General features: G+C 42.9%; 1 protein-coding gene across 1 annotated transcript in view; it reads left to right on the forward strand.

Moving 5' to 3' along the window:
• The first annotated feature begins 515 nt into the window (after positions 1–515).
• ACVR2B (activin A receptor type 2B) overlaps positions 516–27,043 on the forward strand; it is a 187,824-nt gene continuing 161,296 nt past the window's right edge. Inside the window, exon 1 of the mRNA XM_060782620.2 lies at positions 516–1,337. Within this exon, the coding sequence (XP_060638603.2) occupies positions 1,286–1,337 (52 nt within the window). The 5' untranslated portion in view covers positions 516–1,285. The remainder of the gene's footprint in view (positions 1,338–27,043) is intronic.

A 27,043-nucleotide genomic window follows, 5' to 3' on the forward strand; every position in this document is an offset into this window, starting at 1 on the left:
TATTTATCTACATAAATAGATACAGATAGTGTGTGTGTGTGTGTATATATATATATATATATATACACACACACACACACAGCAAACTTTTGTTGAGAGGTGGTTAATGTCCTTGCTTGTTTCCTCTCTGTTGTTGTGCTGTTGTAATTTTAGAGTTTTTATATTTATATATTTTATATATATTTATCTATATAAATAGATACAGATAGTGTGTGTGTGTGTGTATGTATGTATATATGTATATGTATATATATATATACACACACACACACATATATACACAGAGAGGGAGAGAGAGAGATACTATGTAAACATTCCCTCCTTCCTTTCAAGGGGAGGGGAAAACAAGAGGAGGAGGAGGAGGAAGAAGGAGCAACCTCAGCCTGGGAGCGCGCGCGCGTGCACGCGAAGGGAAGGAGGGAGGGAGGGGGATCCCGGAGGAGGGGCGCGGGGCTGAGCCTGTGCGCGTGCGCGTCCCCCTTTCCCCCCCCGCGCGCGCTCCCGCGTCTCCCCCTCCTCCTTCTCCCAGCCGCGCGCCCCCCTTTCGCCCCCCGAGCGCCAAAGCCAAGCGAGCGATGCCTCTGAGCGGACCGGCAGCCTTCTTCTCCTTCTTCCTCCTCCTCCTCTTCTTCCTCGCCCTCCTCTCCAGAAGGAACAGGAGCCACAATAGCAGCAGCAGCAGCAGGAGCAAGAGCAGGAGCAGCAGAGGCACCGGCTTGGCGCTTCCCTCCTCGCCTTTGGCTCTGTTCAGAACCACCATTGGAGCGGACGGCAGCGGCGCCGGGTCTCCTCCTCAATCTCCTCCTTTTCGTCGCCTTGCTTCAGCCCTGGATCCCCCTTTCTGCAAAGTTTGCTTCTCCATTGCCTTCTCCTCCTTCTCTTCTTCTTCTTCCTTGCGGCCGGATTTACTGCGTTGATTCCCCATCCCCATCCTTGGAAGGATTCCTCTCTTTACCTCCAAAAGGAAGGAAGGAAAAAAGCAAAAGAGTCCAGGCTCTCACGCTCGGGTTGGACTATTCTTTCCCCCCCTTTTTGAGGATTTAAAAAGACTCTTCTCTCCCCTTCTTGGACCTGGACGCAGCCGGGAAAGGATTTAGTCTCAAAGATACTATTGTTATTGAAAGGGAACCTTTGGATATTTTTCCCCTGACACATATATTGATAACTCTGTATCTGTTTGGAAGAGGATCTTGCCGTTCTTGGAGAGTTTGCTTGCCTTCTCCTCCTCCTCCTCCTCCTCCCCTTGAAAGCGGAGTAAACAAGCACCACGAGGAGAAAAAGGAATATGAGGGTGCCGTGGCTCACTTTCGCCTTCCTTTGGGGGACTTTGTGTACAAGTAAGTCATGGGAAAGCAGGGGAAAAGAAAGAGAGAAAAGAAAGGGAAGGAGAGAAAAGAAAAGAAAGAGGGATGAGAAAGAAAGAAAGAAAGAGGGAGGGAGAGGTCTTCCTGGTGTTGTGGTGTATAATTCCCCTTTTGGGAAAGGCTACTTGGATAATAATAATAACAACAACAACAATAATAATAATAATATCTAAAGAAAAGGGCTTGTTGTTGTTATTGTGGGTTGTTCCTTCTTGGAAGGAGAGCCTTGTTTGGTTGGAAAGTTCCTTTTGGGGGATTTTGTATGCAAGTAAGTAATGGGAAAGAAGGGAAAGAGAGAAAGAAAGAGGGAGAGATCTTGTTGTTGTTGTGTGTTGTTCCTTCTTGTTTTCTGGAAGGAGAGCCTTGTTTGGTTGGAAAGTTCCTTTTGGGGGACGTTGTATACAAGTAAGTAATGGAAAAGAAGGGGAAAGGAAGGAAGGAAGAAAAGGAGAGAAAGAAGGGAGAGAAAGAAAGAGGGAGAGACCTTCCTGGTGTTGTGATGCACAATTCCCCCTTTAGGAAAGGTTACTTGAATAATAATAATAATAATAATAATAATAATAATAATATATCTGTATAACTAAAGGAAAGGGCTTGTTGTTATTGTGGGTTGTTCCTTGGGTTTTCTTGGAAGGAGAGCCTTGTTTGGTTGGAAAGTTCATTTTGGGGGACTTTGTATACAAGTAAGTAATGGAAAAGAGGGGAGAAGGAAGGAAAGAAGGGAAAGAGAGAAAGAAAGAGAGATCTTCCTGGTGTTGTGGTGTATAATTCCCCCTTTAGGAAAGGTTACTTGAATAATAATGATCTATCTATGTATCTAAATCTATAGGAAAAGGGGTTGTTGTTGTTGTTGTTGTTGTGGGTTGTTCCTTCTTGTTTTCTGGAAGGAGAGCCTTGTTTGGTTGGAAAGTTCCTTTTGGGGGACGTTGTATACAAGTAAGTAATGGAAAAGAAGGGGAAAGGAAGGAAGGAAGAAAAGGAGAGAAAGAAGGGAGAGAAAGAAAGAGGGAGAGACCTTCCTGGTGTTGTGATGCACAATTCCCCCTTTAGGAAAGGTTACTTGAATAATAATAATAATAATAATAATATATCTGTATAACTAAAGGAAAGGGCTTGTTGTTATTGTGGGTTGTTCCTTGGGTTTTCTTGGAAGGAGAGCCTTGTTTGGTTGGAAAGTTCATTTTGGGGGACTTTGTATACAAGTAAGTAATGGAAAAGAGGGGAGAAGGAAGGAAAGAAGGGAAAGAGAGAAAGAAAGAGAGATCTTCCTGGTGTTGTGGTGTATAATTCCCCCTTTAGGAAAGGTTACTTGAATAATAATGATCTATCTATGTATCTAAATCTATAGGAAAAGGGGTTGTTGTTGTTGTTGTTGTTGTGGGTTGTTCCTTCTTGTTTTCTGGAAGGAGAGCCTTGTTTGGTTGGAAAGTTCCTTTGAGGGGACTTGTATACAAAGTAAGTAATGGAAAAGAGGGGGAAAGGGAGGAAGGAAGAGGAAAGAAGGGAAAGAGAGAAAGAGGGAGAGATCTTCCTGGTGTTGTGGTATATAATTCCCCCTTTAGGAAAGGCTACTTGAATAATATCTATCTATCTATGTATCTAAATCTATAGGAAAAGAGATTGTTGTTGTTGTGGGTTGTTCCTTCTTGTTTGGTTGGAAAGTTCCTTTGGAGGACTCTGTGTATAAGTAAGTAATGGAAAAGCAGAAGAATAGAAAGAAAGAAAGAGGAAAGAAGGGAAAGAGAGAAAGAAAAGGAAAGAAGGAAGAGAAAGAAAGAGGTAGAGATCTTCCTGGTGTTGTGGTGCATAATTCCCCCCTTTTAAGAAAGGTTACTTGAATAATAATTATCTATCTATATCTAAAGGAAAGGGATTGTTGTTGTTCTTATTGTTATTGTGAGTTGTTCCTTCTTGGGTTTTTTTTGGGAAGGAGAGCCTTGTTTGGTTGGAAGGTTCCTTTGGGGGAATTTGTGTACAAGAAAGTAATGGAAAAGAGGGGGAAAGGAAGGAAAGAAAAGGAGAGAAAGAAGGAAGAGAGAGAAAGAGGGAGAGATCTTCCTGGTGTTGGTGTGCATAATTCTCCCTTTAGGAAAGGCTACATGCATAATAATCATCTATCTATATCTAAAGGAAAGGGATTGTTCTTATTGTGGATTGTTCCTTCTTGTTCTTTTGGAAGGAGAGCCTTGTTTGGTTGGAAAGTTTGTGTACAAGTAAGCCATGGAAAAAAGAGGGAAGGAAGTAAGAAAGAGGAAGGAAGAGAAAGAAAAGGAGAGAAAGAAGGGAGAGAAAGAAGGGAGAGAAAGAGGGAGAGATCTTCCTGGTGTTGTGGTGCATAATTTCCCCTTTAGGAAAGGGTACTTGAATAATAATCATCTATCTATCTATGTATCTATAGCTAAAGGAAAGGGTTTGTTGTTGTTGTGGGTTGTTTCTTCTTGGGGGTTTTTTTTGGAAGAAGAGCCTTGTTTGGTTGGAAAGTTTGTGTACAAGCAAGCAATGGAAAAGAGGGGGAAAGGAAGAAAGAAAGAGGAAAGAAGAGAAAGAGAGAAAGAAAAGAAGGAAAAGAAGAGAAAGAAAGAGGGAGGGAGGGAGAGATCTTCCTGGTGTTGAGATGAATAATTCTCCTTCTAGGAAAGACTACCTGAATAATAATCATATGCCCATCTGGAAAGGGATTGTTGTTGTTATTGTGGGTTTTACCTTATTGTTTTTCTTTGGAAGGAGAGCCTTGTTTGGTTGGAAAGTTTGTGTACAAGTAAGTAATGGAAAAGAGGGGAAAGGAAGAAGAAAGAGGAAGGAAGGGAAAGAGAGAAAGAAAAGGAGAGAATGAAGGAAGAGGGAGAAAGAAAGAGGGAAAGATCTTCCTAGTGTTGTGGTACATAATTCCGCTTTTAAGAAAGGCTACTTGAATAATAATCATCTATCTATCCAGACTTGAGAAGTGAATGGATGGATAAAGGTTTCGAAAAGATAAACACAAAACTTTGACCATTGTTATATTCTCTTCACTTTCTTTCTTTGCTGGTTTGAGTTGCAAACGCATGTGGTTGTTATTGTTATTATTATTGTGAGTTGTTCCTTCTTGTTTTCTGGAAGGAGAGCTTGTTTGGTTGGAAACATGGGCTGCCTTTGGAAACAAAGCTCATTCTGGGACCTGGATTGGGGGGAAAAAAGAAAGAAAGGAGAGGCCTTTTGGGGCGGGAGTGAAAACGTGGGCAGTTTTCTCCTCCTTGGCCTCCCCTGCCATGTGTTTTTCAATCCTCAATGGAGATCTTTGCTCTGGGAGAAGAAGGAAACAGCACACCCAACAGAGAGCCATACCCAGGCTTTGCAAGGAAGGTGTTACTATATTTTAGCAACTTTTTTTGTTTGTTTTGAACCAGGAGCCTTGCATAAAGCCTCCCTTTCCTTTCATCAGGTTCTCTTTTATTGTCGAAGTTCACTTTACGGTAGAATTTGAACACAAAACAAGGGAAAGGCTGGGTCTGAAATGGTCAAGAGGTGGAAGGGTCTCCAATGAAATCCACAAGCACGTGAAGAATTTCAACAGAAAGGAGGAAAACCATGGAAAGGAGCAAAATCTGGCTACCACTATTTTAAAAAAACCTCTAAAATCAAAACAGTAAATAAAGAACAACACTCAAAAACAGGAAAATGCTGTAGTTGTTCATCTTGATTAGCATTGAACAGCCTTGCAGCTTCAAGGCTTGGCTGCTTCCTGCCCAGGGGAATCCTTTGTTGGGAGGTGATTAGCTGGACAACACTCAAAAACAGGGAAATTCCAGACAAGAAACAAATTAGGGCCAGCTAATCACCTCCCAACAAAGGATTCCTCAGGCAGGAGGCAGCCAGACCTTGAAGCTGCAAGACCATTAAACGCTAATCAAGGTGGCCAATTGCAACATTCGTACCTGCCTCAAACAGACAATAATTCTGGGTTGTTGTAGGTTTTTTCGGGCTGTATGGCCATGGTCTAGAGGCATTCCTCTCCTGACGTTTGGCCTGCATCTATGGCAAGCATCCTCCCACCCTGTCTTCCACCCTGGACATTCCACACACACACACACACGTAAAACCTCACTTGCCTAGTTTCCAACAGATTTCACAACCTCTGAGGATGCCTGCCATAGATGTGGGTGAAACGTCAGGAGAGAATGCTTCTGGAACGTGGCTTTTCCATAAAGCCTGGAAATCTCACAGCAACCTAGACTTTCCATTCATTTGGTGAGTGATTTGTGGTTATTCCTCCTTCCAGGTCTGGTGAGATTGATTAGAAGTCGGATTGTAAGTTTGTAGGGTTCCTCCTTCTGGTTTGTAGAGTTCCCCCTTCCAGTGCATTACTCTTAGTGTATTTATGTTGGTCTAACTGAAGGCTGTGGCAATGCATCAGGGGTTAAATGAGCTGGTTTCCATTGCGAAAGGGAGAAAACGTGTGGCTTTCTCTCTCTCTCTCTCTTGGTGTTATGAACCTTTAAACTTTCGCCCTTTCGGATGCCTCCCAAGCTTTGTGGCAAAAGTAAACAGGAGTAGGAAGAGGCTCTGGAAGGCAAGGCCTGGCTTGGAAAGTGACTTCCCTGGAGGAATGCCTGTGTTTTATGGCCTGCTTGCCCCTGGCCCCAGGCTTCCCCACCAACCACCACAGGCAGACCCACCAACTCTCCCTTCCTTTTGTTCCAAGGGGAGGCTTCATGGCCATGCCTGCCCGCCTCAAAGGAAGGGTGTCTGGCTTTTTGAATGTGGGGTTTTTCTTTGGGTGGGTGGGAGCAGTGGGTGCGAAGGAAGGGAGGGAGGGAGGAGAGAGAGAAGGGGGAGAGCTGTGTCCATTGTCACCTCCTGCCGGGGATGCTTCACAGCCTGGGGCTGCCAGAAGCCTGGCCTCTTGTTATGGAAATAGGGCTTCATTGTGCCGTAAATCCCTTTCCCCCTCCTTCCCTCCCTGGAGGAGGTGGGGGCTGGGAAGGGCTCTGCTGTGTGTGTGTGTGTGTGTGTGTGTGTGTGTAGGGGGCTTTGCGCCCTGCCTCCCCTCCCCTCCCTTTGTTGTCAGCGCCTTTCTCCACCTCCTTGTTTTGATGACTTGAGGAGCTGGGGAGGGGTCTGGAGAAAGAGAGAGAGAGAGAGAGAGAAAGGAGGGAGACAGAAGGAGGGATGGAAGGAAAGGAAAGAGGGAGAAAGCAAGGAGGGAAGGAGGGATGGACGGAGGAAGGGAGGGAGGGGGGAGAAGCCAGAGACAGAAGGAAAGCAAAGGAGGGAGAAACCAGGAATGAATGGAAAGAGAGAGAGAACAGGGATGGAGAGAGGGATGGATGGAAGGAAGGGGTGAACATGGAGAGAGAAAGAAACCAGGAATGGATGGGAAGAGGGAGAAAGCAGGGAGGGAGAGAATAGAGATGGATAGAGGAATAGATGGAAGGAAGGGGTGAACAAGGAGAGAAAAAGGAACTAGGAATGGATGGAGGGAGAGAACAGGGATGGAAGGAAGGAAAGAGGGAGGAAGGACGGGTAAATAGGATGGATGGAAGGAGAGAGAAAGAAACCAGGAGTGGATGAATGGGGATGGAAGGATGGGGATGGAAGGAAGGAAAGAGAGAGAGAGAAAGCAGGAAAGGAAGGAGGGGAAACAAGGCTGGATGGAAGGAGAGAGAAATAAACCAGGATGGATGAAAAGAGGGAGAGAACAGGGATGGATAGATGGAAGGAAGGAAGGGGTGAACAAGGAGACAGTAAGATACTAGGAATGGATGGGTGGAAGGAAGGAGAACTGGAAGGAAGGAAAGAGTGAGAAAGCAAGAGAGGAAGGAAGAGAAAACGGGATGGATGGAAGGAGAGAGAAACCAGAAGTAGATGGATGGAATGAAAGAAGGAAGAACAGGGGTGGGCAGAAGGAGAGAGAAAAAAACTAGGAATGGATGGATGGAAGGAAGGATCTCCATCCTTCCTTCCATCCATTCTTGGCTTCTTTCAAACACAGATGGGAGGATGGAAAGAAGGAGAAAACAGGGAAGGAAGGAAGAGAAAACAGGAGAATGGAAGAATAGAGAAAGAAATCAGGAATTGATGGAAGGATATCCCTCCTTCCATCTAATTCTAGCTTCTTTCAAGCAGGAATGGAAGGCAGGAAAGAGGGAGAAAGCAGGGAAGGAAGGAAGAGAAAACGGGTGGATGGAAGGAGAGAGAAAGAAACCAGGAGTGGATGGAAAGAAGGAAGGAAGGAGGGAGAGAATAGGAAAGGAATGAAGGAAAGAGAGAGAGAGAAAGCAGGAAAGGAAGGAGGGGAAACAAGGCTGGATGGAAGGAGAGAGAAATAAACCAGGATGGATGAAAAGAGGGAGAGAACAGGGATGGATAGATGGAAGGAAGGAAGGGGTGAACAAGGAGACAGTAAGATACTAGGAATGGATGGGTGGAAGGAAGGAGAACTGGAAGGAAGGAAAGAGTGAGAAAGCAAGAGAGGAAGGAAGAGAAAACGGGATGGATGGAAGGAGAGAGAAACCAGAAGTAGATGGATGGAATGAAAGAAGGAAGAACAGGGGTGGGCAGAAGGAGAGAGAAAAAAACTAGGAATGGATGGATGGAAGGAAGGATCTCCATCCTTCCTTCCATCCATTCTTGGCTTCTTTCAAACACAGATGGGAGGATGGAAAGAAGGAGAAAACAGGGAAGGAAGGAAGAGAAAACAGGAGAATGGAAGAATAGAGAAAGAAATCAGGAATTGATGGAAGGATATCCCTCCTTCCATCTAATTCTAGCTTCTTTCAAGCAGGAATGGAAGGCAGGAAAGAGGGAGAAAGCAGGGAAGGAAGGAAGAGAAAACGGGTGGATGGAAGGAGAGAGAAAGAAACCAGGAGTGGATGGAAAGAAGGAAGGAAGGAGGGAGAGAATAGGAAAGGAATGAAGGAAAGAGAGGAAGGAAAGAGAGGAAGGAAGGAAGGAAGGAAGGAAGGAAGGAAGGAAGGAAGGAAGGGAAAACTGGGTGGCTGGAAGGAGAGAGAAAGAAACCAGGAATAGATGGAAGGAAGGATTTCCCTCATTTTATCCTTCCTGGCTTCTTTCAAACAGGGATGGAAGGAAGAAAGGAGGGAGAAAACAGGAATGGATGCAAGGAAGGAAGGAAGGAAAGAGAGAGAAAGGAGGGAAGAAAGAGAAAACAAGGGTAGATGGAATGAGAGAGAAAGAAACAAGGAGTGGAAGGAAGGAGAAAGCAGGGTTAGGAAGAAAGAGAAAACAGGGGGGGGGGAGAGAAGAAGAGAGAAAGAAATCAGGAGTGGAAGGAAGGAAGGAAGGAAAGAGGGAGAAAGCAGGGTTAGGAAGAAAGAGAAAACGGGTGGAGGGAAGGAGAGAAAAAGAAAGCAGAAATGGATGGGAGGAAAGAGAGAGAGAACAAGGATGGGTTGATGGATGGAAGGGAGGGAAAATGGGTGGATAGAAGGAGAAAGAAAGAACCTAGGAGGAGATGGAAAAAAGGAGGTAGAGAACAAGGATGGATAGAAGGAGAGAGGGAGGGAAGAAAGGAGAAACAAGGAATGGATGGAAGGAGGGGAAAAGCAGAAATTGATGGATGCAAGGAAGGAGGGAGAGACAAGGAAGAGGTAGATGGAAGGAAGGAAGGAGAAAACAAGGTTGGAGGAAAGGAAGTGGGGAAGAAATCAGGAATGGATGGAAGGAGAAGGAAGGGGAGAGTGGAAAGCCCTTTTGGAGAAGGAGAAGGGTGGAAAGCGTGGACGTGCGTGTTTGTGTTGATGCGCAGATCTCCACTACTACTACTATTATTACTACTACTACTATGTTGCGGCCGGCGGGAGATTGACGTGCGCGCCTCCGCGGCCCCCTCCCCCGGTCTCGTGGCCACGGAAGAATAATAATAACAACAACCCCGGGCTGACGTCACTGCCCGGCCCCAGAGCCGCCCTTAAAGCGGCAGAGCCGAGTTTTGGTCGCAGGAGGAGGAACACTAGGGTGACTGCAAAGGGTCAGGCCTCCCTTCTCCTCTTGCCTTTGCTTTTGGAAGGGAAGAGAAGGGAATGAAGGGCTTGCATCTCCAGAACACACCTTCCCTCCAACTTATTTTCCTTTGTTATTTATCTCTCCCCTCTTTTCTCTCTCCTTTTAAAGGTTTAGTGCAATTACTTATCACTCTTCAGGTATATCTATATCAGGCTTGGGCAAACTTGGGCCCTCCAGGTGTTTTGGACTGCAACTCCCACAATTCCTAACAGCCGGTAGGCTGTTAGGAATTGTGGGAGTTGAAGTCCAAAACACCTGGAGGGCCCAAGTTTGCCCATACCAACACAAACATGTATACACAAACAGGACCTTAATATTATATATGTGTTGAGGCAGAAAGGTAGGTAGATACACATTAATGCAGGCACACACACGAATACGACCTTTATATATGCATATATTATATGTGTATGTGTCTATGCACACACACATAAACACACAAACAGGATCTTGTGTGTGTGTGTATACGTGAACAGGACCTTATTGCTATACACACATACATACATGCAAACAAACATATATACACGAACAGGACCATAATATTATATATTTGTGTATGTGTGTAGAGGAAGATAGGTTGTGTGTGTGTGTGTATACACACAAACAGGACCTTAATGCTATATAAATACATACATGCATGCAAACAAACATATATACATGAACAGGACCATAATATATACTTGTGTATGTGCGTAGAAGTAGATAAGTCGTGTGTGTAAACACACAAACAGGACCTTAATCCTATACACACACACACACACATACATGCAAACAAACATATATACATGAACAGGAACATCATATTATATATTTGTGTAAATGTGTAGAAGTAGATAGGTTGTGTGTGTATATACACACAAATAGGACCTTAAGGCTATATAAATACATACATGCATACATACATACATGCAAACAAACATATATACACGGACAGGACCATAATATATATTTGTGTATGTGTGTAGGGGTAGATAGGTCGTGTGTGTATACACACACAGGACCATAATATTATATATTTGTGTATATGTGTAGAGGTAGATAGGTTATTTGTGTATACACAAACAGGACCTTAATGCTATATATATATATATATATATATATATATATATATACACATACATACATGCAAACAAACATATGCACGAATAGCACTATAATATTATATATTTGCGTATGTGTGTGTAGATGTAGATAGGTCACACAAACAAACCTTTATATGCATATATTATACATCTGTATGTGTATATATATACACACATATATAAACAAACACACAAACAGGACTGCATGTACACACGAACAGGACCTTTGGTTTCTGATGCTCTTGTTTCATGCACACAGCTATTAAAGATATTGTATATATAATTACCTTCAGGCTATCTGTATAGAACATATGAACCATATATGAATTTTACGTTTAGGCTTGGGTCCCATCTCCAAGATAGCTCATTATGTAAACATCTCCAAATGCAGGTATTCTGCAATAGATATATATATATATAGATATATATATTCCAAAACACTTGAGTCCCAAGCATTTCAAACATGGGATATTTTCAAATAGTCAACCTATATAGCAAAATCACGTTATATTACTATATTTCAAAGACTCAACCTATATATAGCACAATCACAGTAGATGCAAAAGCTATCCCCTCCCCTTCTTATTGTATTTTGAGATGAACGCAAACAACCGTTTCTTCGTTTTCTTGGCATATTATTTGAATTATCTATAATATAAGGAGTGAGTGATGAAGCAAGCCTTTTAACATCATATAGACACCTTCCATTGCAATAATCCCATAACCTTAAACTTCTTTTGCGTTCTTTCTTCTATTCCCTTCCTTCCTTCCTTACAATATTTCCCTCGCTTTGTGAGTTTGTTTTGAAACGTGTTCCAAAATCGTAGGGTGGGGTGAGGAGAGAGAGAAAAAATCAGCGTAGCGGCTGCAGTTTTGCTGGTGTTTCTTTGTTCAAGGTACCCATTATATATTCACTGTCAGTGCCTTCTCCTCTTTGTGTGTGTCTTGTTGTCAACAGTGCGGATCTCATTTCTCCCTCTCCTGCTCCTTCCACCTTCAAGGAAGCTGGAAGTGGCAAAGGGGGGTGCCTGCTCCCCATTTCCTTTCATTGGATATATGGAATTTGAAGGAACCAAGCATTTCTTTCAACCGGAGGCTCATTTGCCTAGATCTTTGTCCTCCTCCGATGCGAAAGGTTTCTGCATGATCCTATGGAAATGCTCTTCACCGATGCAGAATCCAGGATCAGCTTGGGATGACTACCTTGTGGCTTGTTTTCGTGTTCTCTAGGATGACACTTAGTGTCTCAACCTGTTTGGCATTAAAAGGAGAACTTGTATATTGGGCTATTTCAAATTCAATGCTCGTTCTTCCTTTGTATGCTTTCCAAAAACACTTTTTAAAGTGATGAGAGTAGTTGTGCTTACCAACAAACGTAGAGTACACTCTTGGGCCCCATCTATACAGCCATGTAATGCAGTTGGAAACTGTGTTACATGCTCAGTATACATTCATATCATGCAGTTTAGTGGCATTGAACAGCTTTACATGGGTCCACACCAGGCATGGGTAAACTTGGGCCCTCCAGGTGTTTTGGACTTCAACTCCCACAATTCCTAACAGCCTCAGACCCCTTCCTTTTCACTCTCAGCCGCTTAAGCGGCTGAGGGGGAAAAGGAAAGGGGCTGAGGCTGTTAGGAATTGTGGGAGTTGAAGCCCAAAACACCTTGGCTTAGGCCAGTGGTTCTCAACCTGTGGGTCCCCAGGTGTTTTGGCCTACAACTCCCAGGAATCCCAGTCAGTTTACCAGCTGTTGGGATTTCTGGGAGTTGAAGTCCAAAAACATCTGGGGACCCCAGGTTGAGAACCACTGGCTTAGGCAATCCCTCGTTGTTCGAGTAGGATAGTCTTCCAGGATCAGTGTTCTGGTGGTGGGTCCGTAGGTGACTGTGGAGCCCTGTTCTTGATCTGCATCTTCTGCAGTGAGGGCATTGGTTTCCAGGTGGAAGGCAGTCCCAGTCGGGTTTGGCTTGATGCACCTTCCTCTTGGCACGTTTCTCTCTTTCGCCCTCAATTCATGCCTCTTCAAATTCTACAGCACTGCTGGTCACAGCTGACCTCCACCTGGAGTTCTCAAAGGCCAGGGCTTCCCAGTCCTGAGTCTCTATGCCAGAGTTTTAAAGGTTGGCTTTGAGCCCATCTTTAAATCTTCAAAACACCTGGAGAGATCAAGTTTGGTCATGCCATATAATTGCAGTGTGGCTGGGACCTGAGAGTCTCCAGCGTTTCTCAACCTGGGGGTCGGGACCCCTGTGGGGGGTCACAAGGAGGTGTCGGGGGGGGGGGGTGTCGCCAAAGACCATCAGAAAATACAGAATTTTTCTGTTGGTCATGGAGGTTCTTTGAGTGTAGTTTAGCCCAATTCTATCATTGGTGGGATTCAGAATGCTCTTTGATTGTAGGTGAACTATAAATCCCAGCTACCCCAGCTCCCAAATGTCAAGGTCTATTTCCCCCAAACTCCATTAGTATTCACATTTGGCCATACTGAGTATTTGTGCCAAGTTTGGACCCGATCCATTATTGTTTGAGCCCACAGTGCTCTCTGGATGTAGGTGAACTACAACTCCAAAACTCAAGGTCAATGCCCACCAACCCCTTCCAGTATTTTCTGTTGGTCATGGGAGTTCTGTGTGCCAAGTTTGGTTCAGTTCCATCGTTGGTGGAGTTCAGAATGTTCTTTGATTGTAGGTGAACTATAAATCCAGCAGCTTCAACTTCCAAATGTCAAGGTCTATTTCCCCCAAATTCCACCAGTGTTCACATTTGGCCATACTGAGTATTTGTGCCAAGTTTGGACCCTATCTATCATTGTTTGAGCCCACAGTGCTCTCTGGATGTAGGTGAACTACAACTCCAAAACTCAAGATCAATGCCCACCAAACCCTTCCAGTATTTTCTGCTGGTCATGGGAGTTCTGTGTGCCAAGTTTGGTTCAGTTCCATCGTTGGTGGAGTTCAGAAGGTTCTTTGATTGTAGGTGAACTATAAATCCCAGCAACTCCAACTCCCAACTATCAAGGTCTATTTTCCCCAAACTCTAATAGTGTTCACATTTGGGCATATTGAGTATTTGTGCCAAATTTGGACCAGATCCATCATTGTTTGAGTCCACAGTGCTCTCTGGATATAGGCGAACTACAACTCCAAAATTCAAGGTCAATGCCCACCAAACCCTTCCAGTATTGTATTGTTGAAGGCTTTCATGGCTGGAATCACTGGGTTGTTGTAGGTTATTTTGGTCTATATGGCCATGGTCTAGAGGCATTCTCTCCTGACGTTTCACCTGCATCTATGGCAAGCATTCTCAGAGATAGTGAGGTCTGTTGGAACTAGGAAAAAGGGTTTATATATCTGTGGAATGACCAGGGTGAGACAAAAGACTCTTGTCTGCTGGAGCTAGGTGTGAATGTTTCAACTGACCACCTTGATTAGCATATAATGGCCTGGCAGTGCCTGGAGCAAACTTTTGTTGAGAGGTGATTAGATGTCCTTGAAACCAACAAATTTGGTCCAGTGAATGAAAATACTTCCCGCATATCAGATATTTACATTACGATTCAGAACAGTAGCAAAACTGCAGTTGTGAAGTAGCAACAAAAATAATTTTATGGTTGGGGGTCACCACAACACGAGGAACTGTAGTAAGGGGTTGCATTAGGCATTAAGAAGGTTGAGAACCACTCAATGTCTTTCTTCTATTGTTGTCATTGCATAACCTCATTTTTAAAATGGTTTGAAATTAACCTTTGCACAGACTAGTTGCCTTTTTGAAGTTCCTTGGGAGGCTGTTTGCTGTTGCATGGTCATATCAGCTCTTTTGGAAATGTAATACGAAGGGGAGGGAGTGGAGGGAAACATACAACGCCATGTGAGTTATGAGACTCCTCCCAGGCTGAAGAGTCCCATTAGAGACGGAGCCAGCCGTTTTCCTGCTTTTATGAATGAGCTCCACGCTCTCTTTTATGTATTATTTGTGCTTTTGTTTTGTACCAACGCTTTTCTCACAGCTGTAGCAAAGTTGGGTTAAAATGCAATGGAAGTTATTTATGGGACGTTATGGCCCTTCTTTGCTGGTGTGTGAATGTCTATATGTGGAAATGCCTTTATCTCTGGGAGAGCTATTTAAAAATGGCTTGACCTTCCTTGCATGCCTGTGAGTGATTTCGAGAAAGAGCTTTGCAAACAGTAGTAGTGGAACAAAAGCAGATTGTGGCTTTTCTTAAAAGAAATGGATTACTGCGTTTAATTTTTTTGTTTTGTTTTGTTTTGGATTATGTCGAGATTTGTTGACAAAAACATTATGCTCGCTTCTAGGGTTTTGTTTACAATTTTTCCTGCGGTCCAAATGTTCAGGAATTGTGTTCATCTCCCTGCCACGCTCATTTTCCCCACCTGGAAGATAGAATATGGATTGTATGAAAATGACATTTGTCAAAATTTTGCAGCATTGAAGCTCCTCACACACTCTCTGTACAGGCAGTCCCCAAGTTATGAATAGGATAGGTTCTTGGTTGCTGCGTACTTTCCCTTCTATATAATGATTATATTGGATGTGTTGTCAAAGGTTTTCATCGCCGGAATCACTTGGTTGCTGTGAGTTTTCCGGGCTGTATGGCCATGTTCCAGAAGCATTCTCTCCTGACAGTTTGCCTACATCTATGGCAGGCATCCTCAGAGGTTGTGAGGTCTGTAGGAAACTAGGCAAGTGAGGTTTATGTACCAGTGGAATGCCCAGGATGGGAGAAAGAACTATTTTCTGCTTGAGGCAAGTGTGAATGTTGCAATTGTCCACCTTGATTAGCATTGAATAGCCTTGCAGCTTCAAAGCATGGCTGGTTCCTGCCATGGGGATTCCACATTTTAAAGGGCAGTATGTCGGCCTTTTGCTATGATTACTTTGAGAGTTCACTTGGCCACCTTGATTAGCATTGAATAGCCTTGCAGCTTCAAAAACTGGCTGTTTCCTACCTGGTGGGGTCCACATTTTAAAGGGCAGTATTTCAGCCTTTTGCTATGATGACCTTGAGAGTTCAATTGGCCACCTTGATTAGCATTGAACGTTTTTTCCTCCCTTTGACCCACTGCAATTTTAAAGAGAGACAGGGATGTGCCCAACATTTGTTCCTGCCACATTTTAAAGGTCAGCCTTTTGCTATGATGACTTTGAGAGTTCGATTGGCCACCTTGATTAGCATTGAATAACCTTGCAACTTCAAAGCCTTACTGTTTCCTGCCTGGGGGAATCCTTTGTTGAGAGTATTAGCTGGCCCTGATTGTTTCCTGTCTGGAATTTGAAGCTGCAAGGCCATTCAATGCTGATCAAGGTGGCCAGTTGCAACATTCACACTTGCCTCAAACAGATAAAAGTTCTTTCTCCCACACTGGACATCATTCCAGAGATATATAAACCTCACTTGCCTAGTTTCCAACAGACCTCACAACCTCTGAGGATGTCTGCCACAGATGTGGGCAAAATGTCAGGAGAGAATGCTTCTGGAACATGGCCAGATAGCCCGGAAAACTCACAGCAACACAGTCATTCCGGCCTTGAAAGCCTTCGACAACACAAAACAGATTCTGTAGGTTTGTTTGTAATTGGGAATATACACTTTTTAAAGTGTAACTCCGTGTGTGTGTGTGTGTGTGTGTGTGTGTGTGTGTGTGTGTTATGTGCCTGGTATAAATGGATTTTGAAACATTTGGCTTGTTATGGAAGCAAGGATTGGTGAGAAACCTTCACCAGAGGCACCTTTTCCCCATTAAACACGAATTCTCCTTCCTGGAGGTAGATTTCTCCGACTTCCTGTTGTCTCAGTCCTGTTCTTAGCTATGAGTCATTCATAAGTCGGATGTTTGTAACTCGGGGACTGCCTGTATTGGTAAGCACTCCCCTAAACAGCAATAAATTGAATTCTAAACAGCCAGGTCTCCTGCCTTCCAGAGCCCTGCATTTATCCTCTTGTGGATGAGAAAAGAAATGAGGCCGGCTTCATTAGCTTGCTAATTAAGCACAATGAAGTGCCGTGCCAAGGTTAATGGTGCTGGTCTTTAAAAACACAAAACTCTTGAACTAGTGTCCAGGATCCTATTAACAAAAATCTATTGTTAGATATAGATTACGCCACTCTAAATATTAAGGGACTCTTGGTTAGCTGCAAAGCTTGCATTACAAGGGAGTTTAGGGATACATAATATTAACATGGGAATGAGAAACACCACTGACTTTTAGGTTCTTGTGGGTTTTTTCGGGCTATAGGGCCATGTTCTAGAGGCATTTCTCCGGACGTTTCGCCTGCATCTACTGACTTTTCTTCTTTGGATTAGGCTATACAGCTTATGGTTGGAACATGTTCTGTGCCTGTTTGGAGAGACATGTAATAATCCGTTTTGATGGCCTTCAACAGAGGTTCCTGCTCTAGCTGTTGTGGTTAAACAGACCTAGAATGTCCAGTGTCCCTGATTTAATAGATATTTAGGGCAACCCACCAAGACTAGCCATTGCTTTCATAGCTTGTTTACAAGCATCCAGAAACCTGTGTGTAGCTGGCGAGTAACTGTGTATGTGCCTTCAAGTTGCCAGTTGATTTATGGCAAACCCATCCATTTCATAGGGTTTTCTAGGCAAGGAATACTCAGAAGTGGTTTGCCAACTGCATTCACTGAAATGTACCCCAGTATCTGGTATTTGTTGGTCTCCAATCCAAGTACTAACTGAGAATCCAGTGCCTTTGGTATTTAGGACACTACTGGAAAGTGAAATATTTCAGATTTAAATAGGAATTGTCTCACGTTAGTATTTCTGTACTATATTTATTTACTTATTTACTCTGTTTATATCCCATCTTTCTCTACCCAAAAAGGGGACTTAAGGCAGCTTTCATAGAGGCAATTATTAAATGCCTTAAAACATATACAATTCCAAATAATTAAAATTAAATTAGATTAAAAATAAAAACATATTAAACATTAAAAAACATTTCATTCCATGGGTTGTTGTAGGTTTTTTCGGGCTATAAGGCCATGTTCTAGAGGCATTCTCTCCTGACATTTCGCCTGCATTTATGGCAAGCATCCTCAAAGGTAGTGAGGTCTGTTGGAACTAGGAAAAAAGGGTTTATATATCTGTGGAATGACCAGGATGGGACAAAGGACTATTGTCTGCTGGAGCTAGGTGCGAATGTTTCAACTGACCACCTTGATTAGCATTTGATTGCCTGGCAGTGCCTGGAGCAATCTTTTGTTGATAGGTGATTAGATGTCCTTGTTTGTTTCCTCTCTGTTGTTGTGCTGTTCTAATTTTAGAGTTTTTTTAATACTGGTAGCCAGATTTTGTTCATTTTCATGGTCTCCTCCTTTCTGTTGAAATTGTCCACATGCTTGTGGATTTCAATGGCTTCTCTGTGTAGTCTGACATGGTGGTTGTTGGAGTGGTCCAGCATTTCTGTGTTCTCAAATAATAAGCCTTCGACAATACATTTCATTCCATATTAAAATCATGCCATCCATAGTCATAGTCCAAGCCATTCCATAGTCATTCCATATATTCCAGATCTGTTAATAGCATTGCACGCTCGGGGGTCGCATAAATAACCATATTTACATTTGGGGTGGGGAAATATGTTTTCCACCTAGAGCAAAGTTTCTCAACCTGGGGGTCACGACCGCTAGGGGAGTCACCAAAGATCATAAGAAAACACAGTATTTTCTGTTAGTCATGGAGGTTCGGTGTGGGAAGTTTGGACCAATTCTATCATTGGTGCGGTTCAGAATCCTCTTTGATTGTCGGTGAACTATAAATCCCAGCAACTGCAACTCCCAAATGTCAAGTTGATTTTCCCCAAACTCCACCAGTTTTCACATTTGGGCATATTGAGTATTCATGCCAAGTTTGGTCCATATCCATTATTGCTTGAGTCCACAATGCTCTCTGGATGTAGGTGAACTACAACTCCCAAATTGAAGGTCAATGCCCACCAAACCCTTCCAATATTTTCTCTTGGTCATGCAAGTTCTGTGTCACAAGTTTGGTTCAATTCCATTATTGGTTGAGTTCAAAAACGGAAATGTGTAAATATACATATTTTAAACACAAGAGAACATTTCTGTAGGCCTTTGTAGATCCTCCAGTGCAACCAGTCTGCTAAAAAGTGACCACTGCTGGTCAGTATTGGCATTCTTGTCATAGATAGAGCCAGTTTCCGTATAAGACAACTTCCTGTGTCCTTCATGTCTTTGATTACTGCTATTTGTCAAGGGCGGCATTACACATAATTACTTTAAGTCCTGGGATATATCAAAGACTAACGAATTTATTTGAACGTAATTGGTTACAGACCAGAACAGAGCTTGGAATGTTAAGCTTGAAATTTAGTTCAATAATGTTAGAAATGGGAACATTAATTCATCAACGTAAACACTAAAAAATTGACATGGTTTCATTTGGTAAGTTGTCATTAATCATCACAGCGATTTAAATGTTGTGTTGGAGGGGCCAAGCTATGGGATTTGTTACTTTTGGTGTTAGAAGAGCTCATTTTGTTATCAGATTCTTCAAAAGGGCCCTTCCTCAGATCTGAAATTTCCCCCTTGTTTATATTGTTGTGGTTGCTGTTCATAGAAACATAGAATAATAGAGTTGGAAGAGGACCTCATGGACCATCCAGTCCAACCCCCTGACAAGAAGCAGGAATATTGCCTTCAAAGCACCCCCGACAGATGGCCATCCAGCCTCTGTTTAAAAGCTTCCAAAGAAGGAGCCTCCACCACACTGGGGCAGAGAGTTCCACTGCTGAACGGCTCTCACAGTCAGGAAGTTCTTCCTCATGTTCAGATGGAATCTCCTTTCTTGTAGTTTGAAGCCATTATTCCACATCCTAGTCTCCAGGGAAGCAGAAAACAATCTTGCTCCCTCCTCCCTGTGACTTCCTCCCTGTTGTTGTTGTTGTTGTGTGCCTTTTGATTATTTCTAAAGTATAACCTTTTATTGGACTTTCTTGACATGATTTGTTCAGAGGATGACTTGCATTTTTCTTCCTCTGAGGCTGAGAGAGTGTGACTTGCGCAACCATGGCAGGTATTCAAACTCCATAGTCATAACTGGATCCCCCATTAATAGGAGTAATAGGATTGTTGCCTAGGAAGGATGAAGTTCAGTTAGGTTGGAGAAGGCCGCCCCAAAGGGTGGGACCTTATTTTTATTTTAGGGCCATTTCACACAGCCATATAACCCAGAGTATCAAATCAGATAATCCACAATATCTGCTTTGAACTACATTATCTGAGTCCACACTGCCACATAATCCAGTTCAATGTGGATTTTATAGAGCTTAGTGTAAGCAGCCTTAAAGCGTCTTCCATTCCCTTCCCCACCTATCTGCATTTTCTTTTTCTTTAGTATCCATGAATTATAGTATCCACAAGTAGTCCTGAAACCAAACCCCAGCAGATACGAAGGACCCACTATCTATCCTTGATAATATTCAATGAGAATCAGTCCACCACACAATGAACAGAGGAGTAGAAGCTGCTCAACAAAGTCCAAATATCCAGGCTCTCCAGAAAGACTCTAAATACATTCCTCCACACAGGCTCAAGGAGAGCATTTTGAGAAGCCACCAAGAAAGGTTGGGAGTGTCCGGATAAGGACCACTTCCTCACAGCTGAATACAATCCCATATTTTCTGCTTTGAACTGGAATATATGGCAGTGTGGACTCAGATAACCCAGTTCAAAGCAGATATTCTGGGTTATAGGGCTGTGTGGAAGGGCCCTAGGAAACAACGCTGCTCTGAAACCCTGGAATACCTGTCAGAGTTGACATTCCACAGATATATAAACATTACTTGCCTAGTTTCCAAACCTCACAAGCTCTGAGGATGACTACCATAGATGTGTGCAAAACAACAGGAGAGAATGCTTCTGGAATATGGCCATATTTATTTATTTATTTATTTATTTACTGCATTTGTTGACCGCCGTTCTCAGCCCTAGGGCGACTCACGGCGGTGTACAACATATAAAAACAGTTTACAATAAGGCAGTAACACAACAAAATATCAACATAACTATCAATAATACAACAATAATACAAAATTACACTAAATCATCTGCGCCGTCTCATCTTAGAATCATAAACCAATCTCGTAATCCATATTCCGTTCCAGTCGTCATTGCCAATTGTTGTAGCACTTAGTCAAACGCCATACAGCCCAGAAAATTCACAGCAACCCAGAGTTGACATTGTTCCTTAACCCATAATTATCAAAATGCAAATGGCCCATGGGATTGTATTCTCTCACTTCCAATCTTTCCATTTGGTGGAATCTGCATCTTGCTGGCTTTAACTTTGGCTACAGTTTAATGCAGCTTTTGAACAAGTTTAGCAAACCACAACTGAGAAAAAACTAGGTATTTATGCAAACTGGAACAACAAGAGAGGGGTCTCTCTTTCCCAGTTGATGCCCTATCCCTAATCCTTGACCCTGTCCCATTGCATACTCAGAATATTAAATTTGGAGATCCCATGCAAATCTAGGTTTTGCTGGAAATCGTAGAACTGGTTAAAAGCAAAACGTTTTGCTGGACTTGTGGAGTCAAAGACATTTGTTTATTTAAGCAGATCCTTTGATCTTTCGGCTCATTTATCTTCACAATCAGCTTCTTTGGGAATTGTATGATAATTTACACATTGACAAAGAGAATCCTCTTGGTGTGTGTCTGTTTGTTTAAAAGCTGCGAAGTTGATCTTGTTTGTGTCGGACTGCTTCAAAGCCTCTTCGTGCTTTGCTCATTTAGTTGAATGAATGGCATTTCACATTCTTGGTCAGCAGGAAAAGAGCTTGCGCTTGTGAGAGTAATTCGTAGAAGTATTTCTGTTCTGGTTCTTCCTCCTCGCCCTACTATATAACCCTCCCTTCTGGAGAAAGTTGAGAGGAAAGACGAGGAAAAAGATACTGCTTTGAAAAGTACTTTGTTTCTTTTTATTTGCCTTCCCACACCCAACATGCTGCTTCCCTGAAGTTGCAATGTGATACTTCTTGTGTAATCCAATTGTATCCAGGGATGGAGAACATTACCTTTTTGAACTACGACTCCCAGAAATCCACAGCTAAGATCACCATTTGTCATATTGGTGACAGAAATCGGAGAGTTGTAAAAATTCCTCCAAATTTGCCCCAAATCATGTGAATTAAATACTGTATTTTCTGCAATACTAAACACTGCTTAATGTTTTATGTTTATATACCTTGGTTTTTTAATGCCCACAACTGGATATTATGTCCTGACTCCATATTTTACACCACATTTCTCAACCTGAGGGTTGGGACTACTGGGAGGTCTTGAGGGGGGTGTCAAAGGGGTCACCAAAGACCATAAGAAAAAAACAGTATTTTCTGTTGGTCCTGGGGGTTCTGTGTGGGAAGTTTGGCCCAAGTCTGTCATTGGTGGGGTTCAGAATGCTCTTTGATTGTAGGTGAACTATAAATCCCAGCAACTACAACTCCCAAATGTCAAGGTCTATTTTCCCCCAAACTCCACCAGTGTTCACATTTGGGCATATTGAGTATTCATGCCAAGTTTGGTCCAGCTCTATCATTGTTTGAGTCCACCATGCTCTCTGGATGTAGGTAAACTATAACTCCAAAACTACAGGTCAATGTCCACCAAACCCTTCCAGTATTTCTGTTGGTCATGGAAGTTCTGTGTGCCCAGATTGGTTCAGTTCCATTGTTGGTGGAGTTCAGAATGCTCTTTGATTGTAGGTGAACCATAAATCCTAGCAACTACAACTCTCAAATGACAAAACCAATCCTGCCCAACCCCACCAGTATTCAAATTTATGCATATTGGGTATTTGTGGCAAATTTGGTCAGTGAATAAAAATACATCCTGCATATCTGATATTTACATTATGATTCATAACAGTAGCAAAATTACAGTTGTGAAGTAGCAACAAAACTAATTTCATGATTCGGAGTCACCACAACATGAGGAACTTTATTAAGGGGCCGTGGCGTTAGGAAGGGTGAGAACCACTAGTTTACACAAGTTAAATCATTCTGCTTATCTTGGTTCTGTCTCTTGAGATGGAAAACGTAACTCTGAAACCAGGGGGTTTTTTTTCTCAAAGATCCATTTATAACTCCTCTAGATATGTCACCAAAGAGTTTCCAGTGTTGTTTATTGTCCTCGAGCTTGTTTATTTGTCTCTCCCTTACTTCTCTTTACTGTTCTTATGTGATCTTTTTCAGACATGGGGAAAGTTACTTTTTGAGACTAAAACTCTGATAATCCCACAGCCAAGATCAGATATGAGCAGCCACTGAGAAGCTCCATATTCTAAGAAGGCAGATTTCATACTCCCATTCAATATGTGTGTGTGTTGGTTTGAGAAAACCCATACATCACACTTCATATTTCTCACCCTCTTATTCTCAACAATACCTTGCTTCTGCCACAGTGGAAACCCCTTACGCCTAGTAAAAGTAAAGGTTTTCTGCTGACATTAAGTCCAGTCATGTCCGACTCTGGGGGTTGGTGCTCATCTCCATTTCTAAGTTGAAGAGCCAGCGTTGTCCATAGACATCTCCAAAGTTATGTGGCCGGCATGACTGCATGGACCGCTGTTACCTTCCCGCCAAACTGGTACCTCACACTGGCACGTTTTCGAACTGCTAGATTGGCAGAAGCTGGGGCTAACAATGGGAGCTCACCCTGCTAGATGGCATTATTAATTATTCACTGAAATAGCAAGATCAGTCATGAGAAATTAAGAGCTCGTCAGTCCAGTCCAGGTATACCTCATGTGTATGTAACTTCGACATGGGCAAACTTGGGACCCCCAGGTGTTTTGGACTTCAACTCCCACAATTCCTAACAGCCGGGAGGCTGTTAGGAATTGTGGGAGTTGAAGTCCAAAACACCTGGGGGTCCCAAGTTTGCCTGTGCCTCTAACTGATCTGTTGTGTGAATGGTGTTCACATACAAAACCCCAATCTCTATTCTATGAGCTAGAAAATAATAAGGTGAGAATTCCTTTTTTCCCCATTCTCTTTCCAGACAAGATGAACTTTAGTCAATAGTTGCTCCATTTTGACTCTGCTCCTGTGAAAAGGGCAGCTACCTGACTAGTTTCCTTGCAAAAGTGAGTCACTGGAACTAATGCTTCAAGCCTGCAGTCACCTTTCTGTCCTATTCACCTCACCTGCTGCTTTTCTGCTGTTTCCAGATTTAATGGGGCACCTTTCTTGCTGCTTTTTCTGCTTTTCCCTACTTTTGGAAGGTAGTGCCAAAGGGTTATGACCCTCTTTCCCTTTGAGTTATGCCAGGATCTCATTAATGTGCCACCTTGGATAACAATAGCATCCAATTGTGTGCTTGTACCAAGGCTATTTTAAGATATTATCAATTACTGTTGCACAAACCGTACCTTTATGTGTCTTGTGTCCATGTGTGATGTTGGCCTTCTTGGTGACAAAGGGAAGGGAGAGAGTAAATAAGTAGAAACACACAATGTGTTCTTGTATGGCAAACACTAGCAGAGAGTTCTGTGATAACTTTCAGGCTTGTTATAACCTGTGTTTCCTATATTCTAACTCCTTGCAGAGCTACAGTTTGAAGGCTTGCTGTAGTTGAATTCCTTGCCGATATTAGTGAAAATCACATTGTGATTTTGTGAATGTACTCAATTTACCCTATTTCTTTGATTCTAAGACATACCTGCAATTCTAAAATGTACCACATTTCTGGAGATGTCACTATGGTGGGAAAAGCCCATGCAGACATGTCCAAAAAGAGATACTCGTATGAGGGGCATTCATTAAAGATTTCCCCTGACCCACTTCCCGTGGACTGCAAGCAATGAAACTTGGCACAGTTATGAGTCCTTCTCTCCATTGGTGCCACCAAGGGACACCCACTTCTCCCATCTTTTTAAACAACTGTAAACACCTCGCTTGTAGAAGTCAACAGGTTGCTCCAAAAAATCAAAAATCAGAGTCTCATCATCTGAAAAATGCTTGCCCTTCAAAAATAACTTCATTGTTGGAAAGAGGTGGAGGTCTGATGGTGCAAGATTGGGTGAATAAGGGGGATGCAGTAGGATTTCAAAGCCACGGGAACAGGCTTCCATTTGGGCAACAAGTGACTTGTGAACTGGTGCATTGTCTTGCAGAAGGCGGACACCTTTGGTCTCACGTCTCTTAGTTTTGATGGCCTTCTGCAATTTCTACAGCAGTGAAGCTTAGTATGCCCCAATGATCATGAGACCCTTTGCTAGGAAATCCATCAATACTATTCCGTGCTGGTCCCAAAATACTGTGAGTATGACCTTGCCTGCTGAGAGTTGGGCACGTGCCTTCTTTGGAGGTGGTGAGTCATGATGCTTCTATTGCATTGACTGGACTTTAGTCTTAGGATCAGAGTGATGGACTCAGCTTTCATCCTGTGTGATCAGTCATCTTGGTTTCCCTGGCACATCCTCAATAGACCCTGAGAGCATTCAACTTGTTCCTGCTTCTGGAAAGGTGTGAGCAGCTGGGGGACCCAGCAAGCGGACACCTTTTATGCATGTGATGATAGTCTTGGATGTTTTTTTCCATGGATCCCACACCAACCTTGACATTTTGGGCTAGGTGGAGAATGGTTATGTGGCAATTTTCCAAAATGGCGACCTCCACTTGCTGGACGGTGTGTTGATCAATAGCAGAGTGGGGTTCCCCTGGAATTGGAGTTTTTTGCATCAAAGTCCGACCACATTTGAATTGACAGTGCCAGTTCTTGACTACATCATATGATGGGGAATCCTCTCCATAAACCTTTTCCATCTCATCGAATCTCTCCTTTGATGTGCGACCTTTCAGGTCAAGGAACTTGATAAATGCTCTGTATTCCACTGAGTCCATTCTCAAACATCACACCACTTCAGTATCTGTAAAATCAAAACCGCTATCGGTTCTGAGTTGTAAATTGGCACGTAACTTATAGGGACTTATATCATTACACATGTGCCGTTTCAGCATCCTGTGACAATTAGAAGTGGATCAGGGGAAGTCTTTAATGAATGCCCCCGTATGTCTTTGAATTGCAGGTGATCATATATAAATCAAGCTTTTGTTATTCTGTTGGTGGTACTGAATTTTGTGTGTGTATTACAGCCTATGGTGTGTTAGAAATAGGGAATATCAGTTAGTGAGAAATTCATTTTATCACTTAGTTGGAAATTCATTATGTTTCCATAACCATCTGGTTAGATGGTATGAATCTAGTGTGATTTTCAGCTAGCAGCCCTTTACACAGTTAATACTCTTTTGTGCTTCCACTTTTTTCTGGCTTATGGTAACCTTAACCTGACACTGATCAGTCTTGAATGGAGTTACTCTAGATCTCACTAAGTGCCCTTGGATTTACATAAAGCAGGATTCTTAGGTTCAGCCCATTTCTGTGCATTTTGCCAAATAACGTATTCCTAGAACCAGTTGCGATTTTGCCCTAGCATTCCTCAGGTGCTGTAGGTCAAGACTTGCATTAGCATTGCCTTCAGCCGAGGGTTTCCGAACAGAAATGGAGGAGTGGCCTGAGCAAAGGTCCCCTCCAGCTCTGCTTATCTTAACTGGCCGCAGCTTATCAGGCAGGCCCTGCAAAGGGGTTTTCCCAGCCTTGCAATCCTATTTAACTGCATGTAAGCCTAATACCTCTCTCTCTCTCCCCACGCAGAGCTTGTGTGTTCTGCCCTTGGAAGTATGCCACTGAGTCCTTGCCCCAAGGACAGATATTAATGGAGTTCCCTCTTACTCTTTAGAAATCACTAGGCCAGGAAGAGAGCATTTTAGCACTTCCTTGCAAGGCAAGATTTAGTCATTCCTTGCCTTGACAATGGTGGCAACTCTCCTGCTGTGGGTGAGAATTGATTTGCTATCTAGAGAATAATACCTGGAGCTGCCTTAATCTGGAGCAGACTATTAGCCCATCCCAACCTGCATTGTCTTCCCTAACTGGCAGTAGATCTCCAAAGCATTCTGTTTGTTATTTGGGATCCTGTTAAATGGAAATGCTGTATATGGGAACCGTCTGCATAAATCACATTTGTTTTGCGTCTGTATGGAAAGTGAGAAGCAAAACTGAAGCAATATTGTGGGATTTCTCACTACTATAACATCACACTGGTATCAAAGATCCACATAGTTAAAGCAATGGTATTCCCCATTGTATTGTATTAGTGTATTATTATGTAATAATGATTTTAATTTGTTAACTGTTTAAGTGCTGTATGTATGTATATTTGACATAGGCATCGAATTGTGCCTTCCTTTGTAAGCCGCCCTGAGTCCCCCCTTCGGGGGGGGGGGGTGAGAAGGGCGGGGTAGAAGTAACCGAAATAAATAAAATAAATAGTCACCTACGGATGTGAGAGCTGGACCATAAGGAAGGCTGAGCGAAGGAAGATAGATGCTTTTGAACTGTGGTGTTGGAGGAAAGTTCTGAGAGTGCCTTGGACTGCGAGAAGATCCAACCAGTTCATACTCCAGGAAATAAAGCCTGACTGCTCATAAGAGCGAAGGATAGTAGAGGCAAAGATGAAGTACTTTGGCCA

This window comes from Anolis sagrei, chromosome 6, assembly GCF_037176765.1.
Source record: "Anolis sagrei isolate rAnoSag1 chromosome 6, rAnoSag1.mat, whole genome shotgun sequence".
Classification (NCBI taxonomy): Eukaryota; Metazoa; Chordata; class Lepidosauria; order Squamata; family Dactyloidae; genus Anolis; species Anolis sagrei.